Source organism: Thamnophis elegans, chromosome 14 (genome assembly GCF_009769535.1).
Source record: "Thamnophis elegans isolate rThaEle1 chromosome 14, rThaEle1.pri, whole genome shotgun sequence".
Taxonomy (NCBI): Eukaryota; Metazoa; Chordata; class Lepidosauria; order Squamata; family Colubridae; genus Thamnophis; species Thamnophis elegans.
The window spans coordinates 17,198,131-17,221,269 of NC_045554.1; the positions used below are offsets into that span (position 1 = coordinate 17,198,131).

Consider the following 23,139-nt stretch of genomic DNA (forward strand, 5'->3'; position numbering starts at 1 on the left):
TTGTGCGTTCCAAGCTAGTGGTATGCAATTCCAATTCTCTAAGGAAAAATAGCCACCGTGCATGCTAATTGTACACAGGAGTCAGTTTTCACAGTTCAATTAGCTTCACTAAATGGTCAATAGATTCAAGCAGCTTCCACGGACTTCATCATCTTGAGCAGGGGTGTCAAACTTGATTTCATTGAGGGCCACATCAGGATGGTGTTTGACCTCGGGAGCTGGGGTGGGCATGGACAGCTTGACCTCACTTATGTCGGGGTCATCTGTGGCGGCCTGAGTGCTCTGTTGGTGAAAACAGGCTCCTAAGCTCTGTTTTCAGCTGTGATGGGCTCTTGCAGGCCTCTGCCAGCAAAAATGGAGCTTGGGTGGGCCATGGATGCCTCTTGGGTCCCGTTTTCAATTACAACAGCCTTCTGCAGCCCTCTGCCAGTGAAAACAGAGCTCTATTTTGGCTGGCACAGGGCTGTGCAGCCCTCCCGAGCTCTGTTTTTGCTGGCAGAGGCACTGTGGACCGGTCCTTTATTGTTTCCAGGGTGGCCCCCAGGGTCCAGATCTAAGCATCCTGTGGGCTGGATCCAGCCCCTGGGCCTCGACTTTCATACTCCTGAACTTGAGCTATGAAGATCCATTCATGCCTGCTGTTAAAGCAGGTTGACGTCCTGATCTTTTGCTTTATTTTCTCTCTTCTTTTAGAACATACTGAAAGGTGGTTGAACTTCTGAGATACAGTAAAGGTTTTTGTCTACAACTCGGTTGGTAGGCAGAAGTTTAATCTGATGGAATCTTAGAATAACCATCTACTTTAAGTCCTTGCAATATATGAAGCAAAAACATCTTTCTGAATGGCCCAGAACTAAAGACAGGAGTTGTGCTTGATCCTGTAAGGAGGGGGGGGGGTGGATCTACTAACTGATAGTTTGTTTTGGAACAATTGTTTAAATTTACTACCTAAAAATGACATTTGCATGGAGTTCATATAGTATCAATATTTCAAAGTTCCATTTTGAGTAAAAAAGGATTGCCCAGTCTGTGAGATTTAGTTTCTGGGCAACCAGTTTCCCACACTTTCTCATTGTGTAAAGTATGAGCTATTCTTCCCACCCAACACCTTAGAGTGAAACTGTTCCTGATATCACGTCTATGCTTAGCTATAAAAAGTTCTGTTGGACTTAGTCCTTCAGATCTGGAAAACCAGAATGCACAATGAAGGGAAGGATAAATAAACACATTTTGAAACCATATGGAATAAGCCATAACTCCATTTTGGATCCTGACAAATTGGCAGCTGTTTATTTATATTCACTTTCTATACTACCACAGTTACACATCTTTAGGTGGTTCACAATAGAATCTAAAATAACAGTAACTACAACAAACATAAATATTTTAATAATGCTCTTCGTTAGACTAAATATACCTGGTTTCCTCAGTCATTGTGTGACTTTCCTCAGCCACACAACACTGTCAAATTATTTACTAAGACCATATTATTACTACTACTATTATTATTATTATTATTATTATTATTGTTATTATTATTCTCATCCTTCCTAATACCTATCTCTTCCCACTTATGACTATAACCATGTTGCTTGTATCTTTACAATTTATATTGTTTTATTTGTTTCCTAGTAGGATTTGATTGCTTATTAGTACCCTATGACTATCACTAATCTTATGATTGTTGATGAATATATTCTATTTTATTTTTCTTTATGTACACTGAGAGCATATGCACCAAAGACAAATTCCTTGTGTGTCCAATCACACTTGGCCAATAAAGAATTCTATTCTATTCCATTCCATTCCATTCCATTCTACCATTCATCATATGGTTACCCTCCCCCCTTATCATATTTGCTGCTCTTCTCTGCATCCTTTCTAGAATATCTCAACATCTGTTTTTGAATTATGGTGCCCAGAACTGGATGCCATGTACAACGACGCAACTGAAATCTCATCCATGCAGCCCTGTGAACAAGGGTTTTAAGAGATAAGCACTGATGCAATAATGATGGTAACAAGTGTTACAAGTCACTTTAAGAAAAAAGGAACTACTCATGGAAAAATATCCCCACAACAAGATATCTCTACTATGCAGAAAAGAAAAGAAAAACTTGCAGAAAGAAAAAAGCAGAGTATTCATTGTTGAGTACCCATCTAAGATTAAATGCAGTGGGGGGATTCGGTAGACCCGGTAGTTAACTTTTTATGCAGTTTGCCGAACCGGCTGAATAGCGTGCCTCACCACACCTCACCCTTCCCTTCCCAGCCACTCCTCGCCTCTGCTGCCTGGGCGCTGCCTGGACGTTCACCCAGCTACCTGGCTGGGTGGCAGGGCCAGTAACTAGGAGTGACAAGGAGTGGCTGGGAGGGAAGGGTTGATGCATGGCTGGGCAAGGCTAGGTGCCCCTCAACGTGAGTGATATCGAGTTGGCCACACCCAAACAATCACATGACTACCCAGACACACTTACCCAGCCGGTCATTAGGGCAAAGAACCGGTTGTTAAATTATTTTAATCCCACCACTGATTAAATGTAACCTACCTCCATGTTTTTGAGGTTGGTGGTCTATATTAATAAAACTAATACTGATAGTCCTCACACTTGAGACTATTCAAAGTTAAGACTTACAACCAAGTTTTAAGGTTTCAATACAGCCTCCCTTATTGGTCATATTATTGCATTTCGCATGCTCAGTAACCAGCCCTCATTTATGGCCATATGCAGTGTCTTTCACTCATATGATCATGATTTATGACAGGTTTATAAATCTGGCCTATAGCAAACTGTGAGTTCACTTAACAACTGCCACAAGGAAGGTCATAAAAATGGGTCCAACTACATGGTGACCCACTTAGAGTCCAAAGTTGAGGATTAACTGTAAACTGGCTGAATCCAGAGGTTCTAGATGCTGTGCAACAGAGTATAAAGGAGAATATAATAAAAATGAAGATTGCAAGCAACAAATAAGTTAATTATCAAAGATCTTGCAGAAAAATCAGGGTGTTTTTATTCAAATACCGAATCAATTTGAATGCTTTATCAAATGGCTTTGCAATATTGAAGGATTATGTAAAGAAGACATTACATAAAAGCAATTTAAAAAATAAAACAGCCAGCACAAGTACAATTTATCTCAAGATAAGAAGAAAATTAAATATAATCTGTCAGTACAATATTCTAGCACTCTAAGCAAATAGAGAAAAAAAAAGCATAGAACAATCAGGAAGGTAGGCGAAATAGAGAGGTAGCTTAATAAAATATTGGAAAATGAGAAGATCAGAATGATAGGTTTACAAAAGAGATGAAAACATCTGAGCACAAGGCAGGATCAGACCCAGGCCTCTTTTTATCCAATCTCTTGGTTCTACAGAAGATAACAATTCTGTCTGCAGTGTGCTAGAAATTGACTGTGTTTTCTTGTTTTCCTGTTCTGACTACATATAAGCCTTATTATCATAGAAAATAGAACACATGTCACCCTTTGCCTGTCCTAGGCAATTAATTTCCAAGAGGCCACATGTAAAACTGGAACTGTTGTGGGCCGAATCAATAGGGCCGCTGTCACCACAAGCCAGACAAGGATAGGCAAAGGGTGAGATGTGGACCACAGGCCATAGAATACCCAGGTCTGATATAGAATCATAGGACTGGAAGGGACCGCAGAGATCTTCTAGTCAAACCCCCTACTCAAGGGACACCAGCCCAATCAAGTGGCTGTCCAGTCTATTTTTTAAAACCTCCAGTGTTGGAGCACCCACAACTCCAGGAGGCAAGCTATTCCATTGATTAATTGTTCTCCCTATCAGGAAATATCTCTTTACTTCTAAATATGATCTCACTTTCATGATGTTCCATCTGTTATTTTTTGTTCTGCTTTCTGGCACTTTGGAGAATACATCAATCCCCTCGTTTCTTTGATAGCTATCCAAGTATTGGAAGATAGTTATCATGTTACACACACCCGTCAGACTAAATCAGTTTCAAATCATAAGAGATGCCTCTTCTAGGCATAAAACATTACCCAGATATGAAACTTTAATATTTTTGTCCAATATCTAATACATGTTTCACCCCTCAAAATATGTTTATACAGTCTACTGCAGAATATGGGGAATTTCTTTAAAAACTTTTGCAACTTTGCAAAAATTAATACATCTCCAGCACCTGCTTTTCTGAGCCACAGTGTAATTTGAGGAAACCAGCTAATAAACAGCATGGCGTCTTATTAAATACATTAATTTTTAAGATTCCCTGGGACTTTTTGGTTATTTTTCAGGATTCCTTCTGCAGGTCAGGGCAAAGAATTCTTATGTGGTTGGTTGAGAGCGTATTTGTGTTGTGTATTCCCGCTGCTGTTCTAACAAGACTAGCTGGGCATATTCAGTAAGTTATAGTTTAGTTAGCAATGGAATTATGTATTGTGAACTATTTCAATAAAGTAACAGAGTTGTAAGGAACCTTGAAGGTCTTCTAGCCTAACAGTCACTTATCTGAAATGGTATAGGTTCTCCTGCTTGAACAGGGGATTGGGCTCAAAGGTTCCTTCTATTCCTATTTTATTTCATTCCATTCCATTCCATTCTAAATACACTCTATTCCTATCCTATCCTTAACCTATTCTTATTATTATTCCTACTCTACTTTACTGTAAATACATTCTGTTCCATTCCGTTCCATTCTTAGTTATGTTCTATTCTATTTTATTCCCTATTCTATTCTATTCCTATTTTATTCTGATATTCTAGTTCTGTTTCTTCTACTTCTATTTCCATTCCAGTCCAGTCCATTCCTGATTCTCTATTCTATTCCATTCCACATTCCCACTCTAATTCCCATTCTATTCCATTCCATTCCTATGCCTATTCCATTCTGATATTCCATTCCAAGTTATGTTCTATTCTATTCTATTTTATTCCCTCTTCTGTTTCTATTTTATTCTTATTATATTTATATTTCTTCTACTTCTATTTCCATTCCAGTCCATTCCTGATTCTCTATTCTATTCTATTCCATTCCATTCCTATGCCTATTCCATTGATATTCCATTCCGTTCCATTCTTAGTTATGTCCTATTCTATTCTATTTTATTCCGTATTCTGTTCTATTCCTATTTCATTCTGATATTCTATTTCTATTTCTTCTACTTCTATTTCCATTCCATTCCTGATTCTCTATTATATTCTATTCCATTCGATTCTAATTCCCATTCTAATTCTCATTCCATTCCTATGCCTATTCCATTCTGATATTCCATTCGGTTCCATTGCTACTTCTATGCTATGCTATTTCTACTATTCTACTTATTGTATTCCATTCCATTCTTACTTCTGTTCTGTTCCGTTCCATTCTTAATTCTATTCTATTCCATTCCATTTCATTCCATTCTCCCTCTGTTCAAACAGGAAACCCTGTAATATCCTGGACGAATGAACAGCTTGCCTTCCTTGTCTCTTCTTAAAAATCCTCCAGTGAGGATCACAACGTCTGATATACTGGACTGTTAACTGCAGCGAATGGAAACGGCCACAGCAGTTTAAGTTCCCTGAACTCTCCAAAGGAGGACTAACCTACCCCTAGTGGCTAGGGAGCAGGTTGCCATAGCAACCCTGCAACGCGGGAGGAGGGCGATCCTTTTAGGACGGAGAACTATAGCCCCGCCCAGTAAGGTACCCTCGTCAATGATTGGCCAGTTCGCGCGAGTGACCGAGCGCTACAGAAGGCCCGAAGCCGGAAGTCGGAAACAGGAAGCAGCTGGTGGGAGGGGGGAATGAAACAATAATGGAGAGGGGGGGGGTGGCGTCTCTGAGGCGCGTCGGCAGGTGAGTCCCTGCGGAGCGAAAAGGAATTTTCGAGCCGTTTGACTCGGCGCGCAAAAGTGCTGTGCTGGGCTGCAGGAAGCAACGGGGGAACGGGGATAGTGGAAGATAGGGTTCTTCTGCGCGCATGCAGAGTGCCAGCTGCTTCCTTCTCTCTGGGAGGAGGGACTGGAAGGAAGGAAGGTGGAAAGAAAAGTGGAAGGTGGGAAAAGAAAGGTGGAAGGAGAGATTGAACGGAAGGAAGGAGGAAAGAGGGAAAGAAAGGTGAAAGTTAGGAAGGAGGAAAGAGGGATAGAAAGGTGAAAGAAAGGAAGGGGAAAGAAGGAAAGAAAGATGGAAGGAAGGAAGGTGGAAAGGAAGAAGGAAGGAAGGGGGAAAGAGGGAAAGGAAGATGGAGGGAGGAACTGAAAGGTAGGAAGGTGGAAAGAAAGGTGGAAGATGGAAAGATGGGGAGAGAGGTGGAAGGAGGGACTGAAATGAAGGAAGAGGGAAAGAAAAGCAGGAGGAGGGACTGAAAGGAAGGTGGAAAGAGGGAAAGAAAGCTGAAAGGAAGGAATGGGGAAGAAAGGTAGAAAGACAGGCAAAAGGAGGGACTGAAAGGAAGGTGGAAGCTGGAAAGACGGGGAAAGAAAAATAGAAGGGGCTGAAAGTAAGAAATGGCAAGAAAGACAGGAAGGAAGGTGGAAAGAGGGAAAGAAAAGTGGAAAGAGGAAATGAAAGTTAAAAAGATGGAAAGAAAAGTGGAAGGAGGGATTGGAAGGAAGGAAGGGTGGAAAGATAGGGAAAGAAAGGTGAGAGGAGGGACGGAAAGTAAGAGATGAAAAAAGACAGGGAAAGAAAGGCAGAAGGAGGGACTAGAAGGAAGGGGGAAAGAAAGGCGAGAGGAGGGTTTGAAAGGAAAGAAGATAGAAAGAAAGAAAAGTGGAAGGAGGAACTGAAAGAAAGGAAGGCGGAAAGAAAGATGGAAGTGGAAAGATGGGAAAAGAAAGGTGGGAGGAAGGATTGAAAGGAAGGAAGATGGAAAGACAGGGAAAGAAAGGTGGAAGGAGGGACAAAAGGTCCCAACAGGATTGATGGCAAAGTCTGGATAATTCTTAAAAGAGACACAAATAAGGATGAATTTGGAAGTCATAAGCGACATCGGTTTAACTGTCCTCCAAAGCAGTAACTTCCAACTGAGCTGGAAGGGACCTTGGAGGTCTTCTAGTCCAACCCCCTGCTCAAGCAGGAGAACCTATGCCATTCCAGACAAATGGCTGTCCAGTCTCTTCTTAAAAGCCTCCAGTGATGGAGCATACAAAACATCTGAAGGCAAGCCATTCTACCGGCTGATTGTTCTCACTATCAGGAAATTTCTCTGTATAAGACCAAGGACAAAGCAACATGGATGGAAATACGATATCCTTATATTTGTAAATACTGAATAGACCAATTGTAAATAAGCATGGTGGTTACAATATTTAACTTTATATTCTAGTATGTATGGCAAAGACATTGCCAGGACGGTTACACTGTGTCCAATGTTTTAATGTGTGTTTAATTAAAAAAACTTTTTAATTAAAAAAAAAAGGAAATTTCTCCTTAGTTCTGAACTGGATTTTCCCTTGATAAGTTTTCATCTGTATAGCTCTGTGAGCTTGCTTGCTTTCCTCCCCTCCTTGTGCCGTCGTCATCCTGTTCCTCCCTCCACCACCACCAGCAGAAAGATCTGCTCTCTTCGGTTTAGCGTTGTGAAAAAGAGTGTCTCTGCCCATAAGCAGATTAGCTGTAGCTCCCCATCGTACCTGGGTATATATTTTCAAGGGAAAGGAGACTTTTTACAGTGGAGAGAAAAGCCATGGTTTATTATGTGAGGATAATATTACCCATTTATAAATGTGCTCATCCATACAAATTCAACAGACTTAAAAAATGATTTTAAAGGATTTGTTTGTGCACTGTGCTCCTACCTAATTTATCTAGAGACTACATGCTTTCTTTATACACTGTACTATTTTTTCTACAGTAAGACTCTCTGTGAAATACCGTATACAAATTTTATTAATAGCCTGCATAAAATAGCAAGTAATCCGTTTTATTGTCTTTCTCTTTTAACCATGCAGGCTCAATCCTATTTGTTGTTAAGCAAGTTCCGCTGAACTCTTTGGAGCCTACTCCCAGGTAAATGAGTAGAGGATTGCATTCTGAACTCCCATGTTTTGCACACAAGGCTGTATTTCTTTGTGAAATGTATACCCAAAAGTGCCACACCTTCAAAAAAATTTGTTGTTAATTGTGAAGTCGTGTCCGAGCCATCGCGACCCCATGGATAATGTTCCTCCAGGCCTTCCTGTCCTCTACCATCCCCCGGAGTCCATTGAAGCTCACGCTGACTGTTTCAGTGACTCCATCCAACCACCTCCTTCTCTGTCATCCCCTTCTTCTTTTGCCCTCCATCATTCCCAGCATGGGGCTCTTCTCCAGGGAGTCCTTCCTTCTCATTAGGTGGCCAAGTCTTTGAGTTTCATCTTTAGGATCTGGCCTTCTAAAGATCAGTCAGGGTTGATCTCTAGTTTGATCGCCTTGCAGTCCAAGGGACTCCTCCTGCAGCACCAGAGTTCAAAGGCCTCTGTTCTTTGGTGCTCAGTCTTCCTTCTGGTCCAACTTCCATAGCCATCCGTTGCAACTGGGAAAACCATAGCCTTGACTATACACACTTTTGTTGGCAGGGTGATGTCTCTGCTTTTTAGTATGCTGTTCAGATTTGCCATAGCTTTCCTCCCCAGGAGCAACCGTCTTTTAATTTCTGGGCTGCAGTCCCCATCTGCAGTGATTTTGGAGCCCAGGAAAGTAAAATCTGTCACTATCTCTATTTCTTCCCCATCTATTTGCAAGGAATTGAGAGGGCCGGATACCATGATTTTAGTTTTCAAGCCAACTTCTGCACTCTCCTTCTTCACCCACATCAAGAGGCTCTTTAGATCGTGGTATCATCCGCATATCTGAGATTGCTGATTTTTCTCCCTTTATTAATAGCATGCGTAAAATAGCAAGTAATCCATTTTATTTTCTTTCTTTTTAAACCATTAATTCAATCTTATTGCTGTTAAGCAAGTTCCGCTGAACTCTTTGGAGCCTACTCCCAGATAAATAAGTAGAGGATTGCACTCTGAAAGCTGTATTTTTTTGTGAAATGTATAGCTAAGAGTGCCACACCTTCAAAATAGGTTAATTTAAAGATGTGTGAAGTATGGACTTGCCTCGAATTAAAGCCATTTGTTTAGTGAGCATTCGAATTTACAACAGCACTGAAAAAAATGAATTATGACTGTTTTCCACATTTAACAACCATTGCAGCATCAAGATGATGGGATGCACCCATGTTGCATTTTATAAGCAGATGTGAAATATTTCAATCTTCTTTGTGTCAATTGGGATGTTGCTTTTTGTAATTATAGATGATCTGGTCCTCAGCGCATCTTAGTTGGAGAAGGTGAGAGAGGCTATGGATGAAACAATATTTCGAAGTGATACAGTACTCTCTGATATTCATCTCCACGCTGCAAACAGAAGGCATTTTATGGTGAGGTTGAACTCTGTTGGCCAGCCAGGTAATATAACATTTAATTCCATCCCCATCAAGAGTGGATGCTGTTGATTGAGAGAGAGGAAGAGTGCTGAACTCAACAGAGCTTCCAGGACTGTTGTGTCGTTGTTTGGTTTTGGCTTACTCAAATTGTGCACCTAACCAGCCACAGGTCTCTGCCATGGCTTGCAGCAGTGATGGCTAACCTGCTTTCCATTGCGTGGCAAAAGGGGGAAGAGCGCAGGAGGGATTGTGCACGGGCGTGCCCACACCCATAATTCTATGCACACAACCCCATGCGCATGCATGCGACCCTTCTCCCCCCCTGCTTTTGGCGCAAGATGCACCCGTTTTTCGCCCTCCCCAGGCTCCAGAGGCTTTCTAGGAGACTTTCCCACCTGTCTGGAGGCGTCCCTGAAGCCTCCAGAGGGAGAAAAATGGCCAAAAATGAAGGCCGGAGTTAGCTGGCCAGTGCATGCATGCGCGCTGGAGCTGACAGGGCAACGCCTTGCGTGCCCTAACAAATGGCTCCGTGTGACACCTGTGCCATAGGTTCGCCATCATGGGTTTATAGTTTAATGCATATGCTTAGGAGAGGATGCAGTAAGGAAGAAGAGGAATTTAGCTGTGACAAAAAGGAGAAAGAAGGATATGCATCAGATAACAGAAACTGAAGAGTGAGGGGGGAAGAGACTGGCAAAATGCATGCAAGGAAGAAAAGGACCATGAAGGGGCTGATAGAACATTTACGTACAAGGAAAGGAGGGCAGCCAGGGGTGGGGTGCTGGTTCAGGAGAACCTGTAGCTAATGTTATGGCCAGTTTAGAGAACCTCCAAATCCCACCCCTGGTTGGCCCCTCTCCCCCCTCCCCCCCCCCAAGAATCTCCACACAGCCTGTTTTGGATGCGAGGTAAGTTCAGGGCTCCCCTGAGCCTGAGGAGGGTGAAAACTCCCCACACACACACACCATGGTGCAGGAGGCCAACTAGGGCATGCCCACCATGGGCACGCCCACCCAGAAACCGGGCAGAGAGCCCATTGCTGAAATTTTTGAAGCCCACCCCTGAGGACAGCACATGACTGGGCTTGATGGGAACAGAAATGGAACACATCTGCAAAGCCCGAGAGAGAGAAGATATTTCCCTATATCTGGTTTGAAATCCTCAGAATGTATTGTTGTTTGGAATTATTGCTGAATAATATAAGAGGGCAAGAACAGGATCGGTAGATGATAGAAGTGAAGAAAGCTGAATCATTAAATACAAGAATTTTAAACCTCTACATACATCATTATGAATTCAGTTTCATGTAGTTTCCAAAAACACATGAAATGCCCAGTTAAATTGAAGGGTGAGGCGTGCTAAATAACTGTACAACAAAGTTCTAGGGAAAACAGTCCTTGGAACCTCTGAAAGTCTAATTCTGCTTGTAAGTTTCTTTAAATGTGTAGGTCATTTGCTTGCAAGGAAATGTATCAACTGAAATTATTGCCTCTCAGTCTTTCTCTCGCAGTTCAGGCTCCTTTTGGACAATATCCAGGGTGACCCTGAGACAGAAGAGAGAGGCCAAGAACCATCCCTTGGCTGCCAGCACAGAAGTGAGGAAGAATTCATTGCAGAGGGCAGAGCTGGTGCTGACGATTCCCCAGACAGTCCTGAAAACAAAGGTGACCCCCGTCAAGGGTTTGAGGCCTTGTTGGATGAAGATGGAGACCTGCAGGTGGTCCGAAAAGCTCCCCTCCCTCCTGCAGGAGGTGAGGGTCAGACAAGGACTAAGTCCTTCCCCATCATTTTGACTAAGGATGGAGATGTCTTGGAAGAAGAACACGAGAGCAACAGTTTCAATATCGTTAAAATAGGTCAGTAACACCATCATATTTTATTCTCATGCAAATAGTGCTGAACTTATAGCCAATTGCTTTAGCAAAGTTGCAATGGATCTCCCAGGGCTAAAACCTGAAACACATCCCTGGGCTGCCATAGCAGAAGTGAGGGAAGAATTAATTACAGAGGACAGAACTGGTGCTGAAGAATCTGACAGCGGAGGGAGGGTAGCCATGAAATCCCATTGGTACACTAATAGCTGACCTGCATGGGACAGAGTGGCTCAGTGGCTAAGATGCTGAGCTTGTTGATCAGAAAGGTTGGCAATTCATCAGTTTGAATCCCTAGCACCGCGTAACCGAGTGAGCTCCCGTTCCCTGTCCCAGCTTCGGCTAACCTAGTAGTTCAAACACATGTAAAAAATGCAAGTAGAAAAATAAGTACCACCTATGGTGGGAAGGGAACAGCGCTCCGTGAGCCTTCGGCATTTAGTCATGCCGGCCACATGACCACGGAGACCTCTTCGGACAGTGCTGGCTCTTCCGCTTTGAAAGGGAGATGAGCACCACCCCCTAGAGTCGGGAATGACTAGCACATATGTACGAGGGGAACCTTTACCTTTTAGCTGACCAGCGTTTACAGTGATTGCAACATCCCACAGTTACATGACCTCTCCAATTTACAACATTTATAATATGGCTGCGGAATTCTGGAAGTTGAAGTCCCCGCGTCTTAAAAGTTGCACAGTTGAGAAACACTGCTGTCCAAGGTTCGTTTTTCGCTTTTGGGCAGAAGACAGTCTCTATATTTTTATTATAATGGCGAACAGGTCATACTTCAATTCTCTCCATTTCTGATTCTCACTCTTCCTACTCTGATAGAATGCAAATTATGCATTTTCCTAACAATATCTGAAGAGAAGTATTTTTCATTTCTGCCTTTTTGTATTTGTCTTTTCTGAGCTTTATGTTCTGACCAAGGCTTCCCAAGAGCCTGAAGCAAACTCCTGGTCCCGACACAAACCCCTTTTATTAATTTAGTGTGAATTCTGCTCCTTCACATCCAGGAAAGTCTTTCAAGGGAGGATTTACAGTCACAGACCTTATCTGGCTTGGAGAGCTGACAGGCCGATACCTGCAAAACAAGGAGAGTCACGAATCAATTAAGCGAACTAATTGTCTCCTGCAAACTCCACTCCCCTTTCGCTCCTCTTTTATTCCCTTTGGGAGGGGCCATTCATTGTCCACCTGTGGCCATACTCCCAAGTCGACCCCTGTCCTTTAGCTGTTCCCTTCGTCTGGCAACTCTGCGCATGCGCACACTGGGAACAGGCTCCAGCTATTCATCTGCCCCACGGATGTCTGAGTCCGAAGGCAGCTGATAAGTGTTAGACGGCTCTGGGCCCCTCTCTGCCTCCCAACACAGAGCCCTCATCAGAGCCTTCCCCAGACTCCAGGACTCTTCTTCCCCAGCTTCCTCACTGTCTGACTCTGCCGCCAGCTCCGCATTTTATTGCAAAAGCAGTTTTGAGGAGAATACATTGGGAGGAGGAGGGATAATGAATTTGGACTAATGGAAAAGATTCTTCGTTTGTTTTGCTGTTCCAGAGCACACCATGGCGACCCCTTTAGAAGATGTTGGGAAGCAGGTAGGAAGCATGTCCGCTGTCCATTTCCCATCTTTTTTTAAGTCCGCCCCACGTATGATCTTTCTCTCTGGTTTTGAAGGTCTGGCGAGGAGCTTTCCTGCTTGCCGATTACATCCTCGGGAAGCAAGATTTGTTCAAGGGTTGCACAGTGCTGGAGCTTGGAGGAGGAATCGGGCTTGTCAGCATCATCGTGGCCAAAGCTGCCAAGACCATTTACTGCACAGGTATCTAGTAAAACTCTTCGGGTGATTTGGGATATACTCCCACCCTCAAAATGATGCTGTAGGGCACTGCCCGTCAGAACAACTAGACACAAGGACTGTTTTTCCCCCCATGCCATCACTCTCTAAACAGCTAATTCCCACAACACTGTCAAACTAGAAAGGCAGTATTACCAATCATTATTCTCATCTCTCCTGTTACCTATCTTCTTACGACTATAACTTTGTTCCTTGTATCTTACGATTTATAGTGTTTACTTAGTATCCTAGTATAATTTATGTTGATTGCTTATTCAGTTTCCATGACTACCCCTAAGTGTTGTATCTAATGTTTTATAATGAATATATATATTACAATGACTATGATAATGATCTATCACTATTGTTGTATGTACACTGAGAGCTTATGCACTGGAACAAATTCTTTTCATATCTAATCACACTTGGCCAATAAAGAATTATATTATGTACTGTTCCTATTCCACTCCTATTCTACCTATTCCTATTCTTTCCCATTCCTATTCCATTCTATTCCTATTCTATTCTTTCCTTTTCCTAATTTCTTGTTCTGTTCTATTCCTATTTCATTTCAGTTCATTCCTTATTCCTACTCTACTTTACTCTAAATACATTCTATTCTATTCCTATTCCATTTCATTCTATTCTATTCTGCACTCTATTCCTATCCTTTCCTATTCTATTCTTCATTCCAATATTCTATTCTATTCAAAACAACATTTCAAAAAGGGGTCCCATGGTTTTAAAATGCCTACAATAGTCCTCAATTTATAACCATTTGTTTAGTGGCGACAGAAGTGCTTAAAAAATGACTTATGACTGTCACAGTATTCGCGCTGTCATGGGGTCACTATTTGGATGCCTAATGACCCCAAGGAAAAAAGGTCATAAAACCAATCCTGACTTAGTAGATGACCACACTGCTTGTGGCAGTCCCAGCCCAATTGTCATAAGCTGAGGACTACCTGGTATCCTTTTACTTCGGTTAACTCAGCATGAAATTATTATTAGATACTTATTCTGCCTCTTATTTATTGAAGGACACATACATTGGTCAACTCAAGATGGCAAACATACATATGAAAAGGGTCATGGAAATCACTGACCATCACAGGCAGAGGGATACCCTTACGACAAATTAAAGGAAGGGGAGGGGGCACTTTCCCTTTTCCCATTCCCAATTGCCCCCGCCAGCAAACATACATAATATCCTGTCTCTTATTTTCACCCAAAACAACAACCTTGTGAGTGAGATTGGGCTGAGAGAGAGGGGAGGGTGGGGGGACTGGCCCAAAGTCATGCAGCTGCTTTCATGCCTAAGGCGGAACTAGAATTCACAGTTCTTCGGGTGATTGGCCGAAAATCACCCAGCTGGCTTCCATGCCTAACGTGGGACTAAAACTTCACCGTCTCCTGACTTCTAGGGCAGCGCATTCCCCAAACTGGCTCTTTGGAATTCTGATATATCTCATCTTTTTTTGTTCTTAAAGATGTTGGTGAAGACCTGCTGAACATGTGTGAACGAAATGTAGCCTTAAACAAACACATCACTGAGCCAACAGGTAAAAAATGAGTCACTTCCACTGACTATGAGAGGGGTCTGATGCTGAACAAACCTACATAGGATTATATCACAATGTGCTTTCAAGATTGGTCAATGTTTTCACATCCAGCAAACTAAAACAAGCATCAAATCTGAGAAGTATTATTTAGTGGTAGGTAGCTCATGCACTTAACCGTGTTTTTTGGAGTATAAGACGCACCTTCCCCCCCCTCCCCCCAAAAAGAGGGTGAAAATCTGGGTGTGTCTTATACACTGAATACAGCATTTTTGACCTCCTGAAACCTTGCCCCTTTCACAAAAATGGATGTGCAGAGGCTTTGGGAGGTTTGTAGAGTGCTCCTGGGGGCACCTCTCAAAGCCTATTCATGCCCTGTTTTTTGCAAAAAAATGGACTGTTTTTTGCTCGTTGGGGGGGGGGGCATCCCCCAGGAGCATTTTGCAGGCCTTTCAAACTCTCCATGCCCCATTTTTCACAAAAAAATGACGCATGCAGAGGATTTCGGAGGCCTGCAGAATGCAAACACTTTTTTTTCAATTTACCTCTTTAAAATCTTGGTGCATCTTGTACTCCGGTGCGTCTTATGGTCCCAAAAATACGGTACTTGCAGTCTATTTTAAAGTGTATGCTCTTGAGGCCTGCTTCTGGATAAGTGGCTAATATTGTTTTATCATTTTAGTCTGGGTGTTGGAAGCTCTATAGAAGAACAAATTTTGAACCCAAAAAATATATTAGTCCCCTGTCTATCCTTCAGTCCTCATGGTTCCCAGTGGATATCTGACAGAGTATTTGTGTGCTACACTTTCTTCTCTTGATTGAATAAAAATGTACTGCATTCCTCTAACTCAGGGGTGTCAAACTCGTGTCGTCACAGCAGTGTTACGTGACGTACGTATTGGGACTCCCCCCCCCCTTCACTGAAGATGCATTTAGTACCATATTTCCCTGAAAATAAGCCCTAATGCATCTTTTGGAGCAGAAATTGATATAAAACCCAGTCTTATTTGGGGGGAAATACGGTAGTCACATGATTGCAATTTGGGCTCTTGGCAGACAACTCACATTCACAACACAATCTCCCGCAGCTACATGATCACAGTTGGCAACTTTCACAGCCAGCTTCCAACAAACAAAGTTTATAGGGAAAACCAGATTCATTTAAAAGCCACGTGCTTCGATTTACAACCGTGGTGATTCACTTAACAGCCACAGTAAAAATGGTTGTAAAATCAGTCCCAAGCATGTGACCAGCTTAGCAACAATGGCGGTTGTAAGTTGAGGACCATCTGTATAAGAAGCACATCATAACAGCATTGCCGCTACGTTCTTGTTTATTTTTTGTATCGTTTGTATCCTAATAGTTTTCTTGACCACTTATTCCTTTGCGGATTTTTAGGAAGTGAAATTAGAGTTAAAAAGCTGGATTGGCAGCAAGACGATTTCTGCACTGGTGCGTAAAACTTCTCTACAGCTGGTTTTGAGGGTTTCTTTCCAATCTCTCATTTAAAACTCAGGATTTATCTGAGATGATGACACTAAAGGCCTTGCCTCTGAGCATGTGCAAAATACATTTTTGCCCTTCATTGAGTAAACCATAGTGTTGCTTGGCTTAATTGAGAGGTCAAAGTCCTGAAGAACAGGATGCAAAATTGAGGTTGTCACAGACAAACCTAAATCTTCATGTAAAGAAGAGAGAGAGAGAGAGAGTCCTCAAACCCCCTTTTTTATTTAAACGGCTGTGAATTATGTTCATTCACAGCCCATAATGATTCACAAACAGTTTGCGAAGAGTCCAACAGGCGTCTGCCAAAGTCTTTCAGGGTAAGGCGGATAAGCACCCACTTTTATCTCCCTTGAAATGCTGCCAGAGACCTAATTGCCAATTAGTTTTGCAAGGCCAAACAGAGCACAGAGTCAAATGGAGCTTCAGAACAGGCTCCCCCTGTTCTTCTGCCTCACTGATGTGAGGCTCCGGAGGCAGCACATAACTCCCAGATGGCGCTGGCCCCCTCTCTGCCTCCGACACAGAGCCCTCATCAAAGCCTTCCCCAGACTCCAGGACTGGCCCATGTTCCTCCCCAACCTCCTCACTGTCCGACTCTGCTGCCAGCTCCGAGGGCCCCTAGCGGACTACAACACCCCGGGCTGTCCTTTACTGTTTCCAGGCTAGCCCTGAGGGCCAAATCCGGCCCGCGGGCCATGAGTTTGACAACTCTGCTTTAGACAGTTTGGGATATGCAGTAAATAAGTATTGTATACCTCCCCCCCTCCCCCCACTTTTGCTGTAGATCCTGAGGATTGCTTTAGCTGGTCCGAAAAAGAGATTGCTGAACTGCATGACCTCACCACTGTGATACTGGCTGCTGATGGTACGAAAAAGGTTTGGGAATGGATTGAGGCTATAAAAACATGCTAATCAGCCTTAACGAGATTGGAATGTCAGAACCAGGTTGATTCAGTGATTTAAAGTGATAGTTGCTTCAGGTTAGGATGTGCAGTAATCTTTCAGTTCAGTAGACTTGGCTGCCAGTCAATTTGACAAAACTCAGGTTCACACTCTGCTTCAAATTGGCTCAGAAATTTAAATTATCGGAGGAACAGCTATGAAATCACAACCGCATATTTGTGCAGCTCTGATAACACTCTGGTTTTTTTAAAAACATTTGTTTATTCATGTCAAAAGCATCCCAATTAAGATAAGGCATACTGTACAACATGAAGTTTAAAATACAAAATACAAAATTAAAACAGGTGCAAGTTAAACAGATCTTGCCCAGAACATTTTTAATGAAGTGTTTGGAATCATTATTTAAAAGAAAACTTCTTTTTTCTCCCAAAAGTTTTATTAATTTATCATAATATAAAATAAATAAAAAGAAAAAATGAAATAAGGGAGGAAAAGGGAGAAGAGGGGTGTGGCAGCCTAGAGATAGAGCTCTCATCTTACATTCAGGAGGCTGTGAATTCAATCCTAGGTAGAGACAGATATTTCTCTCTGGGCACGTTGAGATTATATCTGCTGAATATAACTCCGCATTGGCGACAGGAAGGGCATCTGGCCAGTAAATACTCAGCTCCATTCAGTTGCACAGACTCTGCCTTGCAAGGAATTATGGGGTCGTTAAAAGAAGATGATTATGATGGTGACATGGACGATTGAGAATCTCCATAGATATCAAGACAATGAACTTATATCCACTGCATCTTCCTCCTCCTATTATTGCATAAAAGTCTCTCAGTGAAATTAAAAACTAAATGTGTAGCTACGTGGCAGATCTGTGTGTGTGTGTGTGTGTGTGTGTTGCCATGCCTGTCTCTTGCAGTTGCAAAAAATCCTCTCTGCTCAATGACCGCAATTCATCTGGAGTCCTAGTTACTAAAATGTGAAGTTAACTGCTTGCATTATAATGCAGTGTATCCTGAACAATAATTGATTGCATAAATCAGCTTTAAGATGGGAGGGTAATGCTTCTGGGTAGCCTTGAAAACCTTCACTATTCCATCTTTTATATTGCAGTATTTTATGATGATGACCTAACAGATGCTTTTTTCAAAACGCTGTCCCGAATCACTCGCAACCTGAGGAATTCTTGCACCGTCTACTTCTCTATGGAAAAGAGGTTGGTGATGCATTTAAGATGCACCATAACGTAAATAGGGCGTCTTGTTTGTCACAAACCAAGCAAAAACATAGCTTGCAACTAAGGCAACATTTGCTTCTTTGAGTTTCCAGCACAATCACAATCAACGTAGAAAAATACCAAGCAATGATTTTAAATCGTTTTCATTTCTGGACCAGTTTAGAAAGGGCCTTTAGTTTACAGATAATCCTCAACAAGCTTCAGACCTTGTGGGGGCTCCCATCCCTGGGGGGGTTTTAAGAAGAGACTAGACAGCCACTTGTCTGGAATGGTATAGGGACTCTTGCTTGAGCAGGAGGCTGGATGAGAAGACCTCCAAGGCCCCTTCCGGATCTATTCTGATTCTGAAGACCAGAATCTCCATTGCCAAACAAGACGTTTGTTAAATGAGTCCCACCCGATGTTACAATTTTTTACCACAGTTGCTAAGTGAATCAGAGTCGTCATTAAGCGAATTCTATTTACCCATTGACTTTGCTTAACAGAAGCTGTCTTGAAAGGTCAGAAATCGTGATCACCTGAACCCAGGATGCTGCAACTATTGTAAATGCATGCTGGTTGCCAAAAACCCAAAACATTGATCATGTGACTGTGATGGTTGTAAGTGCATAAGTCACTTCTTTCGGCCCTTTTGTACCTTTGAATGCTCACAAATGGTTGTAAGTTGGGAATTGTCTGTATTCCAGCATGGCGTCTATACTATGAGCAGGTTATAAATTCTACAAAAGGAGTTGACCTTTTTCTCCTCCCTCCCTTTGACTTCACTGTCTTGACTTTATCTCGTTCCAGCTTTTGAAGCTGAATAAAGTGGACATGTAAGCATTCTCTTTCTAGAGGTTTTGACCTGAAAAAAGTTCAGAACAGCAATAGGCACTAACAACGCAGGATCTTCACCTTTGGCAGTGTTATCTAAGTACTGTTGTGGCCCACCAGCAGAGCTGGCAGCAGATTCGGACAGTGAGGAGGTTGGGGAGGAACATGGGCCTGTCCTGGAGTCTGGGGAAGGCTTTGATGAGTGTCGGAGGCAGAGAGGGGGCCAGAGCCGTATGCCAGTTATCAGCTGCCTTCAGAGTCAGACATCAGTGAGGCAGATGAACAGCTGGAGCCTGTTCCCAGTGTGCACATGTGCAAAGTTGCCAGACGAAGGGAACAGCTGAAGGACGAGGGTCGACTTGGGAGTAAGGCCACAGGTAGACAATGAATGGCCCCTCCCAGACAGAATAAAAGAGGGGAGAAAGGGGAGTGGAGTTTGCAGGAGACAATTAGTTCGCTTAATTGGTTCATGACTCTCCGAGGCTCCTTGTCAAGTTTTGCAGATATCGGGCTGTCAGCTCTCCAAGCCAGATAAGGTCTATGACTGTAAATCCTCCCTTGAAAGACTTTGCTGGATGTAAATGAGCAGAATTCAGAGTCAATTAATAAAAGGGCTTTGTGTGGGGACGAGGAGTTTGCTTCAGGCTCTTGGGATGCCTCGGTCAGAACAAGTACAGGCGATTTGCTTGTTCTCTGTAACTCCAGCATCTCCTGTCAGGTTGATTTTATATTCTGATGCCTTTTGCTGTCATTTGGGGGCGAAGATGCAGCCACATTTAGAAAAAAGATCTCTTTGAAACTGTTCTGAGATGCTTTGTGGGATGTGTTTGCCCAGGTTCAACTTCACTTTAAGACAAATGGACGTTGTGTGCGAAGCCTATAATCACTTCCGGAGTACTTTGGAAGAGCTGCTGAAAACCAGCGATGGCGAGATGAGATACCGCGTTCAGCCCGTAGAGCTGTCTTTTCCGCAGCATATTGTTTACGAGCGAGTTCCGCAACTGGTGGGTATCAGTGTTGGCAAACTACTTCTCTGGTGCAATCATACAAGTGGTAGAAAGCCAGGATGATAGAACAAGCACAGGACAAGAAACAATGGATGGAAACTAATCAAGGAAAGAAGCAAACTAGCACCAGGGAGAAATTTCCTTACAGTGAGAACAATTAACCAGTATAATGGCTTGCCTTCTGAAGTTGTGAATGCTCCAACACTGGAAGTTTTTAAAAAGAGAGGGGACAATCATTTGCCTGAAATGGTGTAGGGCAGTGACAGCTAACCTTTTTCTCCTTGCATGCTGAAATCAGGCACATGCACGGGCCCACACCCATAATGCATTGCGCCCTTTCCCCTGCACATGTGCGTGCTCTCCCCCCACCCCCATGTATCCCCCCGCAAGCATGCTCATGACCCCCATGTGCCCTGTTTTGGCCTAGCAGGCCTCCCTGAAGCCTCCTGGGACCAAAAACAGACCGCTGGAGTGGGGAGGGCACCGCACCTCCACCACCCCATACTCCCCCCTCCCATGCATGCATGCACGTCTCCACATGTGTGGCAGAGACCTGAAAATCGGCTGGCTGGTGGGAGGCATGCGCAGTGGAGCTGAGTTGGGCGATGGTTCACATACCCGCAGAGAAGGCTCCTCGTGCCATCTCTGGCATGCGTGCCACAGGTTTGCCATCATGGGTATATTCTTTGAAGCCTCCGGAGGGCGAAAAACCAGCCCTACAGGCAAACTGGAAGTCCAGGAACTGACTTCTGGTTTGCTCGTAGGGCCGTTTTATGCACTCCAGAACCTTCAGGAGGCTTCCCTAAAGGCTCCGGAGGGCAAAAAAACTGCTCTACGAGCAAACCAGAAGTCTGTTCCTGAACTTCTGGTTTGCCCATATGGCTAATTTTTTTCCCTCCAGAGGGCCTCCAGGAGGGATGGGAGCTGTTTTTGCCCTCCCCAGGCTCCTAGAAAGCCTCTGGGGCCTGAAGAGGGCGAAAAAAGTACGCCAGAAGCAGTGTGTGTGTGTGTGTGTGTGTGTGACACGCTGTATGCACACTGGGTGCATAACTATGGGTATGGCATGCCCACACACTACTCCCCTGCTTTTGGCACGCAATCCAAAAAAGGTTAGCCTGTCAGCGTTCCAAATATCTTACAGAATTAAATCAGAGTCCAAGGCAGAGCTATCCTTAAAGTTCCAATTTAATAAGACAGACATGTTGGCAACAAACTCTGGAATCCCAAATCTAAAAGCTTCCTGGGATTCCACCCAGTTGAAAGTTCATGATCTTATCCCCACCCCCATAAATCCATCACATGGTCCAATCTTCTTCGGCCACGCTGGCATCTCCACCCAGCTGGTTCCGGTCAGGTGCAGAGGCGCAAAGACAAAAGATGACCTTGGGCTTCTAGAAAGGAATGACAACAATGCATTCCACAATTCTACTCCTTTCTATTCCCCCTCCCAATTTCTACACTAATGAAACAGGATAAAGAAATAAGAGAGAGTGTGGCAGGCCAAAGATCCTAAGAAGGAATATAACCACAGGCCTGATATAGCCATCACTTGTATAGGGTCTCCTGCTTGAGTAGGGGGTTGGACTAGAAGACCTCCAAGGTTCCTTCCGTTACGCTATTCTATTCTATTCCTTTCCAACTCTGCTATTCACATTATTTTTGTATTCGTTGCCTTGCTGCATTGGTAAAACAGCTTGTATAATCTTCGCCCGACCCATTGTTTCCAATACACACAAAGAGAACATACTAGATTTTACTCTTCTGTTTGTGAACTGTTGTGCCAGTTTAATGTAAGCAGTCTTAAAAACATCTGGATTGAGCAAGGACAGTTACAAAACGTTCCCCTGCTGGACGCCTGTATTTGAAGTTCTGAGCTCTACAAAGAAAGACAAACATTGAATAAGCCTTATGAATTGTTTCCATGCTGGCCTATTGTAAAACTGGAACATGTTGCACAGAATGGTGTGTGATGTGCTGCAGCCCATATCTGATTTGAGTAAGGAGTTGGGGACTGATTGGTTACAGCAGTTTGGCTGCAATTGCATCTCCATCAAGTGTTGAGGAAGAAACAGGCTGATCCCAGATCCTGTTTTAATGTATGAAACATAGTGTAGAACTTCGGGGGAGGCGGAAGTTTCTTCTTGCTTTCCCATCCTCATAAACAATGGTACAGTCCTGAATTGTATGAGAGCCCTAAAGGATGTTGAATCTCTTTCCTTTGGTAGGAGCTGTGGAAGCTTAGTGCCCAGAAGATACTCGACGGATCCCATCTTCAGCCCCCAAGAGACTAAAAGAAGACACGGTGGCTTCTCTCAACTGATCTTACGATCTAAAGGCCTTGTTAAACGGAATAAGGAAGCAGATAGAATTCAGGCCCATGTCAAAAACAGATTAAATACATACGGTGTCCATGATAGTAATACGTTGGTTGTGATTTGCAAATGATGTCAGCCATGATGGGATTGCTATATTGTTAAGGGAGTGCAAAAGGTCGGCAGAAAAGGTATTCTCAGAGGGCGTTGGCTGTTCAGGCTTCCAGATGTGACCACAGCACAGCACAACAGAACATCAGGGATCACTTGACATTTTTCTGGTCCAGAAGATTTAGTCTCAAAGTCTCTCTTGTCATTAAGACATGAAGAGCAACACATCCTCAAAATGTTGGAAATGTAAACAATCACCAGGCACCTACAGGTGGACCTGTAAAAAAGCAAAGAGATTTTGGTTACAAATGCAGATGTGGCTAGAAAAAATGGTTGGACAACATATGCATTCCGTTTCCTAGCCTGGCTGGCCACTCGTTCATTTCGTTTCCCCCCCTGCCTGCATTCCGTTTCCTAGCCTGGCTGGCCACTCGTTCATTTCGTTTCCCCCCCTGCCTGCATTCCGTTTCCTAGCCTGGCTGGCCACTCGTTCATTTCGTTTCCCCCCCTGCCTGCATTCCGTTTCCTAGCCTGGCTGGCCACTCGTTCATTTCGTTTCCCCCCCTGCCTGCATTCCGTTTCCTAGCCTGGCT

The 23,139-nt window shown here is 43.4% G+C and overlaps 1 protein-coding gene across 2 annotated transcripts; it reads left to right on the top strand.

Annotated features, from left to right (window-relative positions):
* The first annotated feature begins 5,741 nt into the window (after nucleotides 1-5,741).
* Nucleotides 5,742-22,545, top strand: METTL22 (methyltransferase like 22). Of its 2 annotated transcripts, XM_032231179.1 has the most exons (12): nucleotides 5,742-5,827; nucleotides 7,927-7,984; nucleotides 9,262-9,414; nucleotides 10,889-11,248; nucleotides 12,821-12,861; nucleotides 12,941-13,085; nucleotides 14,591-14,662; nucleotides 16,059-16,112; nucleotides 16,951-17,031; nucleotides 18,180-18,282; nucleotides 19,952-20,120; nucleotides 22,349-22,545. In XM_032231179.1, the coding sequence occupies exons 3-12, from the start codon at nucleotides 9,309-9,311 to the stop codon at nucleotides 22,412-22,414; spliced, it is 1,197 nt and encodes a 398-aa protein (XP_032087070.1). In that variant the 5' UTR covers nucleotides 5,742-5,827; nucleotides 7,927-7,984; nucleotides 9,262-9,308; the 3' UTR covers nucleotides 22,415-22,545. The 2 variants fall into 2 exon arrangements, with proteins under 2 accessions (XP_032087070.1, XP_032087071.1); XM_032231180.1 differs by lacking the exons at nucleotides 5,742-5,827; nucleotides 7,927-7,984 and adding an exon at nucleotides 8,904-8,949.
* Nucleotides 22,546-23,139: the final 594 nt, after the last annotated feature.